The 9,006-nt window shown below is 30.1% G+C and overlaps 1 protein-coding gene across 1 annotated transcript in view; it reads left to right on the forward strand.

Annotated features, from left to right (window-relative positions):
- The window catches only part of LOC144368571 (glycogen debranching enzyme-like), a 62,028-nt gene extending 53,541 nt beyond the window's left edge, over positions 1 to 8,487 (forward strand). The window contains 4 exon segments of the mRNA XM_078027767.1: positions 3,295 to 3,412; positions 5,188 to 5,398; positions 6,532 to 6,629; positions 8,313 to 8,487. Coding sequence (XP_077883893.1) covers positions 3,295 to 3,412; positions 5,188 to 5,398; positions 6,532 to 6,629; positions 8,313 to 8,487 — 602 coding nt within the window.
- The last annotated feature ends 519 nt before the right edge of the window (positions 8,488 to 9,006 follow it).

Genomic DNA, 9,006 nt, shown 5'->3' on the forward strand with positions numbered 1-9,006 from the left:
ATCTAAATCATAGCATCTGTGTACCTCATATAATTGAAATAATAATACATTTGCCCTTTGTTTCTGGCTTATTTCATTGGGCATAATTTTTTTACCGTTCAACCATGTTGTATGTGTATCAGAATTCCAAAATTTCTAAAATGAAATTTTCCATCTAACATTTTTCAAAACTAGAAATTACAACCAAAGTAAGCTGGAAGGAAAAAAAAAACCCTCTTAAAACTTACAGAGATTCTCTTTCAGACTGTTTCCATGATTTTCATGAGAGAATCTCAGTGGGATAGAGGGTCTTTATATGCCAAACAGAAATAAAGGACTTCCCCTGGCTGTTCCCCTTGTTGGTAAGTATTCTCTCCACATCCGTGGCTTCTTAATGAAGCAGGCCTACATTCTCAAACCTGAAAGGATGCCAGTCGTTCTGTAGGCATCTGTCTTCTGGCACCACACCACTATGTGCCACATCTACAGCTGAGTTCCAAGAAGGCCATACATTTTTGAATTGCAAATCTGTGCTAAGTATATAAGAAAATGACTGACAGGAAAAAAAAATGTTTTTTAATTACAAACTCAATCCATGTGGTTTATTTATCAGTGGAAGAAGTTAGAAATTAATTCCCCTCCCCCCCCCCAAAAAAAAACCCCAGCAAATAGCAAACAAATTTCCTTGGAAATCATAGTCACATGTAGAGTGCACCCTAGAAAAGAGAAGGGGCAAAACAGTTGCCACCCACTTTCATGAGTTTCATCAAATCCTGGATCTATTCAAGGGTGAAGAGAAAAGGCAACTTTCAAAAAGGCTGTGAGGGAAAATCTGTTCCAAGCCTCTCTCTTTATTTAGTATGGGATCTTCATGTTCACATGGAATTCTTCCTATAGTTCACATCATCTTCCCTTTGGGTATATATGTACCCAAATCTCCTCTTATAAAAATACCAGTCAGATTGGATTAGGGTCCACCCTAATGACCATTGTAACTTGATTACTTTTGTGATGTTCAGTTTCTAAATAAAGTCACATTCAGATACACTGGAGGCCAGGATTACAACTTTTAAATTTGTGGGGAGGGATCCATTCAAACAAAAACAAAAATGTTTAGTTTTGAGAAGTATTTATATACTACTGATGGCATTCCTTTTTTATTTTATTTTTTTTATTTATATGTGACAGTGGAATGCATTACAATTCTTAGTAAACATATAGAGCACAATTTTCCATATCTCTGGTTGTATACTAAGTATATTCACACCAATTTGTGATGGCATTCCTTTTTTAAAATAATTTACAATCAGGCATGGTGACGCATGCTTGTAATCCCATGGCTTGAGAGACTAAAGCAGGAGGATTGCCAGTTGAATGCCAGCCTCAACAAATTAGGAAGGCCTTATGTAACTTAGTGAGACCCTTTCTCCAAAAAGAAAAAAGAAAGAAAGAAGGAAAATTCACAAATGTATTTATTAAGATATAAAATATTTCTTCCATGCTCCCGTTCCCTATCCGACTCTAGATAGGGCAGAGGGTTGGAAGGGAAGGGAGGGGGCATAGGTTATTAAAAATGGTGGAATGTGATGATCATTATTATACAAAGTACATGTATGAAGATATGAATTGGTGTGAATATGCTGTGTATACAACCAGAGATATGAAAAATTGTGCTGTATATATGTAATAAGAATTGTAATGCATTCCACTGTCATATATAAATAAAAAAGAGATATAAAATATTTATGTTTTTATTAATTTAATCTGCTCCTAGGTATCTAGCCTATGAAATAATTTAAAACACACAAAAAAGTCATATTATTTGATGATATTGATCATACCATCATTTATAATTATATAAAAGGAAGAAACAGCCTTTACAATTAACATAAAATATTTACATTGACCAGAATGAAAAAATTACAAAATTATACCTGTGACACACAAATGTGAAATCTAGTAAATAAAAAATATTTGGATATAAGCCATTTATAAAAATATTACTGTATAAAAATATTAGAAGGAAATATATGTCTTTTGATTTTAAAATATGATTATGGTTTTATAATTTATGATTTTAAAATATAATATTATATTTAAAATATATTAATATGTTACTATTAATATAATGGCACCATTTTTAACATAACGTAATGAACCTTTGAGTTTCTAGGTAACTCACTAAACTCATTGGCAAATATTGTATGTTCAAAATTACATTTTATATATTAATTTAAAATCATTAGTTTATTATTTCTAGCAAGTAACATTCAAATACTAACCCTGCTAACCGAAGTTAGCTGCTAACAATCACTTATAGTTCTTTTATCCTTCAGTAAATCAATAGAAATAGATTTTATATTTAAAGAACATATTTTGTGATATCTTTGAATTAATTTCATTTTTCATTTCAACTTACAGATAGTAGTATAAATTCTACCTCAAACTTAGTACTCAAATTAAGCAGATATTAACATTTGGTTATATTTTCTTCAGATCTTTCTGTTTTTGTTTAAAAAGAAATAAACCATATCAGGTATATCCAAAGCTTCATTTCTCCTTTTCTTCCTTTCCTCTCTAGAATTAATGACTATCTTATAATCAGGGTTCACTATTTCCATGTATATTTTTAATGCTTTGGACTTTTGTGTGTATTCAAGCATATGCAAATTACATGTGATCTATGTTGTGTTGTATATATTCAGTGTACTATAACATATACATTGTGTAAATATTTGATGTATTTTAAAATTATACACAAATATGTGTATAATTTCATGAGTTTCATATAGACCAGATAGACATGAATAGTTGTATACATTAGTATTATCTGTTTTAAGCTTTTACAGAAAAAGGTTTTATTATATATCTCTTTTTATGACTTGTTTACTCAATCATTTTGTCTTTGGTATTTTTGTTCACATAAATCTACTTCTTTAATTTTATATGATACAGGGTGTTTCCCCATATATAAACAGCATTTAATCATTCCTCTACTGAGTGGCTTATTTTTTTGCTGATAAAAGCAATGTAATGATGAATATTCTTATAAGCATTTCCATGTACACAGAAGTAAGGATTCTCTAGAGTATAATTAGAAAGAAATGTAATTACTGTTCAATTTTACGTCTCTAATTTTTAAGATATTACCAAGTTGATCTTCAGAATAGTTGTCCTGGTTTATTATATTCCTATAAATTGTATAAGTATTTTAAATAAAATATTAATTTTCATTTGCTATGTATAATGTGTACCAGTTATAGAACATTTGTTTTATATATGTTTTGGGTTTTTTAGGTTTTAATATAACTGCAGGGGTTGATGACAAAACAGGATTTATTTATGGAGGAAATTGCTTAAATTGTGGCACATGGATGGATAAAATGGGAGAAAGTGACAGAGCTAGAAACAGAGGAATCCCAGCCACTCCAAGGTAGTGTTTATTTTAAAGTGCTTTTGTAATTATGCCCTTTTTTGAAAAAATAGTTTTTAAATATATATATCTTAGTTGTAGATGGATACAATACCTTTTTTTTTTTTAAATTTTTATGTCATGCAGAGGATCGAACCCAGTGCCTCAGGCATGCTAGGTGAGCGCTCTACCACTTGAACCACAACCCCATTCCCTAATTATGCCCTTTTAATTTACCATTTTAGTTTTTAAAAACACATACTTGTCGAATCTTTTACTCTATTAATGATGTATTCTTCATAGTAAATCATAAAAATCTGCCTCTCTTCCTCTCTTCTATTTTCTGACTCATCCTTTCTTTCTCCTTGTCATGCAGATATGTTCCTTTTGATATATGTTATATAACAAAGCTCTCTGTTCTTTTTTTTTAGAAATTATCAAGGTTTTAGCCTCTGCAAGTACTTCAAAATCAAGTCTTATGATCTGTTATCCCAATGGTTAATATTTCATTGTGCATATCTTTTGTAAATATGAGCAACCATCAGTTGTTCTGTCTTTTATGAAGTCTTTTCACTTCATAAAAAGGGAATCTTTTTCTTCGTAATTCTTTAAACTTTTGTCCCAGAATTTGTCATTTTTCTTTTTTTATTTCAGAAGCTATCAACAAATAGCTTCTTGTACTATATTAAGCTGAGAAGCTCTTTTCTTCAAATTTTATCTTCAGTCAGAATTATCTAAAAAATAATTTTTAAATAGTTGCTACTGGACTGAGGGGTGTAGCTTCCTGGTAGAACACTTCTCTAATTTGGGTGAGGCCTGGTTTCAGTCCCCAGCAAAATTATATATTCCTTATAAAGTGAGGATTTCTTACTAGATAGTTGCTTTTATAATGAAATAGTTATACTATTTATCAGAATTGTTTATCAAATACCTTCTTAAAATAGTGCATAAACAAATCCTACTTAGAGAATAGAATTTATTTTTAATTTTAGAGATGGGTCTGCTGTGGAAATTGTAGGCTTGTGTAAGTCTGCGTTCGTTGGTTGCTGGAATTATCCAAAAGAAATATTTTTCCTTATCATGAAGTTAGAGTTAAAAAGACATGGTAAGCTGTTCCTTTTATTTACAAAGAAACTTCTAATACTGTCTGTATTTTTAACTATGTACTTATCATTTGATGCAGTTAGCTAATATTAGAAAACCATAAATTTCAAGAAGAAAGAAAAATCATTAATCTACTCTATGGAAATTGTAGCAAATCTAGTTACTAACCATATTTTTGATAGCAGTTTAAACTGAGGTAAGAAAAACAACATAGTTACTGCCTTATTGTGCTTTTCTTTTATCTTAGTGTGACTATGAACAGGTTCTATTTTCATGAACAATTTTGAAATCTTTACATCTTTTTTGAGAAAATTCTGTCCCATTGAAATATTATTTGAGCCACATAAATAATTTAAAATTGTCTAATTCATTTGTTAAAAGTAAAAAGAAATGGATGAAATTAATTATGTTTCATTTAAGATAATGTGTGTGAAATATTATTCAGTATGTAGTCAATATAAAATTATTCCTGAGCTATTTTATATTTTGGGAAGTACTAAGTTTTTGAAATCCAGTAAATGTTTTATATCACATCTCAATTTAGGGTAGCTACATTTTCAAAAAGTGGACAATTTATTTCTCCCTAGTAGATAAAATGTAATAAGTATACTAAATACGACTTTTTGGCTTTTATTAGAGGTTTGAATTGCTTTAAATGTCTGAAACTGCCATGTCTTTTCATCGTTTTCCAGGGAAAGTTGTAAAGTCTCATATGAAGAATGGAACAGAAAAATACAAGACAACTTTGAAAAAGTGTTTCATGTTTCAGAAGATCCTTCTGATTCTAATGAGAAGCATCCAAATCTAGTTCACAAATGTGGCATATACAAAGACAGTTATGGAGCTTCAAGTCCTTGGTGTGACTACCAGCTAAGGCCTAATTTTACCATAGCAATGGTCGTGGTAAGTGAAGTGTTTGTTACTGTCCAAATTGTAATAGAATTTACCTAATTTATTTTTTATTTTTTATTTTTTACTGTTTTCATTGAACTGCAGAAAAGGATATTGCTTACTAGTTTTATATAGTCTTTTATAATTAAAAAGGTCTGCTTATCACCTTTAACATTTACCAATCAGTATCAAAAAATAGAAAACAATGGAAGATGATCAATGAAGTGTTTTCTTGATGTATTTTTCACATCCTGAATACATTAAGAAAATTATATTTGTGCAAGACACTGTGCTTAGATTTTGCTGTTTATGCCAAATCCAGCTGTTTCAATGAGTCCCTCACCCACCCAGTTGTCCTGAAAGCTAATGATGTCTGTATTTCCAGTCATCTGTGCCACAACCAGTGCTTCAGCATGCTAGATGGGAAGTTCTGGAGTAGTGAATTACTAGGAATAGCTTAATTAATAAATTATGTATAGCCAAGGATTCTAGAGTCTCTCCTTTCTAAATTCTGCCTAAACTATGAGGGCAATAAAATAGTGGTTTGTGTTTGTCCATGCCTGCCTAGCTGTTTCCATTTTGTCAAAAACATAACTAAACATGGTATTATAAATTTCAGTAGAATGAAAAACACACAGGCACACCAGACAGCTTTGGTTCAATGTGCATATGATTTTATTAATCATTAACATTAACTGTAGGTCAGCCACCAAAATTAATGCAGATTCTCCTCTCCTTCTTCTCTGTATCTCAAGTAACTTTACACTGTTCTACATTTTATTATGATCCTAGAAGCAGAAAGTGGGTTCAGATATACCTTAAAGGAAACTCTTGTAAATATTATAAAGAATCAATTACATGAATTGAAGTGAGTTCTATATTTCTAATAACTATGGCAACTTCCTATTGATCTAGTACATTTTTGAAGAATACCCACACATTTTCCTAACTTCTAAGGCCTAGAACAATGCTTCCAAGTTAGCCTCATGGAAATAAATCTGGTTAGGCATCTACTCTTAAATTCTGCCCACACTGTATTTTTAAATATATTCATTCTTTTTCAAGATGATGATTTGTATATGTAGGTGGAAAATAATTCTTCTATGATGTGAAAAAGTTGTATGTTTGTTTTTGACATTCATTAGGTCCCTGAGCTGTTTACTACAGAAAAAGCATGGAGAGCATTGGAGATTGCAGAAAAAAAATTACTTGGTCCTCTTGGCATGAAAACTTTAGATCCAGAGTAAGTTGGAATCTAATATTAAGAATGTTGTTAGTATTATATTTAATCCAAATATATTAACACCAGCTATTAATTTTTCTTATCGATAACATCTCCAAAATTTCATTCAGACTGAGTTTTTAAAAGCGTCATCTGTACTTTCATTAAGCATCAATACTCAGAATGCCTCTGTCTTATTCTGTATTCAATAATCAGTTATAGTTTTAGTTTTTAAACTAATGTCATGAATATTTTCTGATGTGCATTTTTCTGATCATAAAGGTGGTAAATGATTATTATAAACATTAGAAGTTACAGATATATAAAGAAAAACATGAAATTACTTTAAACCCCTTTATCTAGAAGAAAGCATCATTATCATCTGATGTATCTGTGCATTTTTGCACAATTTGGACCATATGGGCATATACCTAAGAGAATTTATGCAAAACATTAATTACATGGGGTCAATCCCCAGCACCACAAAAAGAAAAAAAAAATCATTCCCTTGCTTCCTTTCTTCACCTCAATTCTACATCTGAAAGGTGGTCATTATTTTCTATATTGTTCCTACTAATAGCTATTTCTACATTTCTAAAAAAAAGTATATGCTGCTGTTTTATGATATTTTAAGTATTAGCTATTATTCACATATAGTGATGACAGGTGAGGATTTAATTCTGTTCTCAATATTAGTCTTCTCCATCCTTTCTTTGTAATTATACTACTCCTCTTTTTACCTATATCCATAAATGATTTCATTTTTATTTTACAGTTGTGGGTTTATGCCATCATGTATTTCTTGTGCTTTCCAACTTTGTTTTTTATTCTTGAGTTTCTAATAACCCTTCTCTTTGTCCTTTATGATTTTTCTTTAAAACTTGATAGTTGTTATCAACTTGCTTTCTGTATGAATTGATGACAGAACCTCACCTTGGTAGAATTTTCCTACTTTACTATGTACTCATTTCCATCAGGAGATGCAAAATTTTACATGTTTTTTCTTAACTACATTCTGAGACTCTCATATTTTCAGAGTAGTTAAGTAGCACTGATCAAAACTAAAACACAAAGTTTATTTTTGTGGCTACATCTATCTTACTTAAAACACCTTTGTATTTAAATTAAATCAAGTATACATAGCCCTTGTATTATCTGTTGCAATAATTCTGTAATATTGTTTGCTGCATAAATATGTTATAAATTCTACATACTATCAGAATGTATGTTGAATTGCTATTTGTAGTCTGATGATATACCAAATATGATTTTAAAATAACTTCATGGAGAAGTTTCAAAAACAACCTTTATAATCTATAACCAGTAAAACCTTATCTATAATATTTAGTAATTCAATTTATTATATGGCCATTTCAATTATTATTCATATATTAGAGACCTTTTGAAATACTTGACTTTAAACCAATGGTTAGTGTCAAGCTAACTCCTGGAAGGCAAGATACCTGAATATTTAATATTTTTTATATTAGTCAGTATTTGTTAATCATTTCTGAACACATTGCTAAAGTCCTCTGGACTCATTATATTCTTATTTAAGGTTAAATTATGTTTTAATGCTGAGCTTATTCTATGAATTGGAAGATAACATGATTATTTCTCTTAATATTGCTATTGAAATGTTTTTAATGCTTTCTATGATATCTGAGCTTCTTTTATTTAACTTAAGTTCCAATCATTTTGCAGTGATATGGTTTACTGTGGAATATATGACAATGCCTTAGACAATGACAACTACAATCTTGCTAGAGGTTTCAATTATCACGAAGGACCTATAAGAATTTCATTTTTCTCTGAGTTTTCAGTTATTTTTCAAATTGTTTTAGATATTCACAGTTCTTTTTCTTTCCTTTACTTTTAAATTATCTTTTTTCAGGAATGGCTGTGGCCTGTTGGATATTTTCTTCGTGCAAAGTTGTATTTTTCCAAATTGATGGGTCCGGAGTGTAGTGCAAAGACAATGTTTTTGGTTAAAAATGTTCTTTCTCGACATTATGTTCATCTTGAGAGGTAAGTTGTCATGGGCATGTAATGTCTATAACTAGTGTGTCCTCAGTTCATTAGATAATAGGTAAGCTAGGTTACCTTGGGATTCATTTCTCTATGCTCTAGGTCTCCCAATTAAGCTTGAAACTTTTCTTCTTTAACATGGCTGAGTCCATCGTGGAAATTTTACCTTCCCTTCATTACTTTAGTTAGTAAGTTACTTAAAGCTAAGGATTTGATATTGTATGATTTGAACATATGATATAGTCTTTGATTTTAAAAATTTAGCTCATATTTTTAGAATGTGGTTAGCAAAGAATAAATACAAAAACCAAAAATATTTGAATCAGGCCTTTTGAACTAGTTGAGATATATATATATATATATATATATA

The sequence above is a fragment of the Ictidomys tridecemlineatus genome, chromosome 11 (assembly GCF_052094955.1).
Source record: "Ictidomys tridecemlineatus isolate mIctTri1 chromosome 11, mIctTri1.hap1, whole genome shotgun sequence".
NCBI classification, from domain to species: Eukaryota; Metazoa; Chordata; class Mammalia; order Rodentia; family Sciuridae; genus Ictidomys; species Ictidomys tridecemlineatus.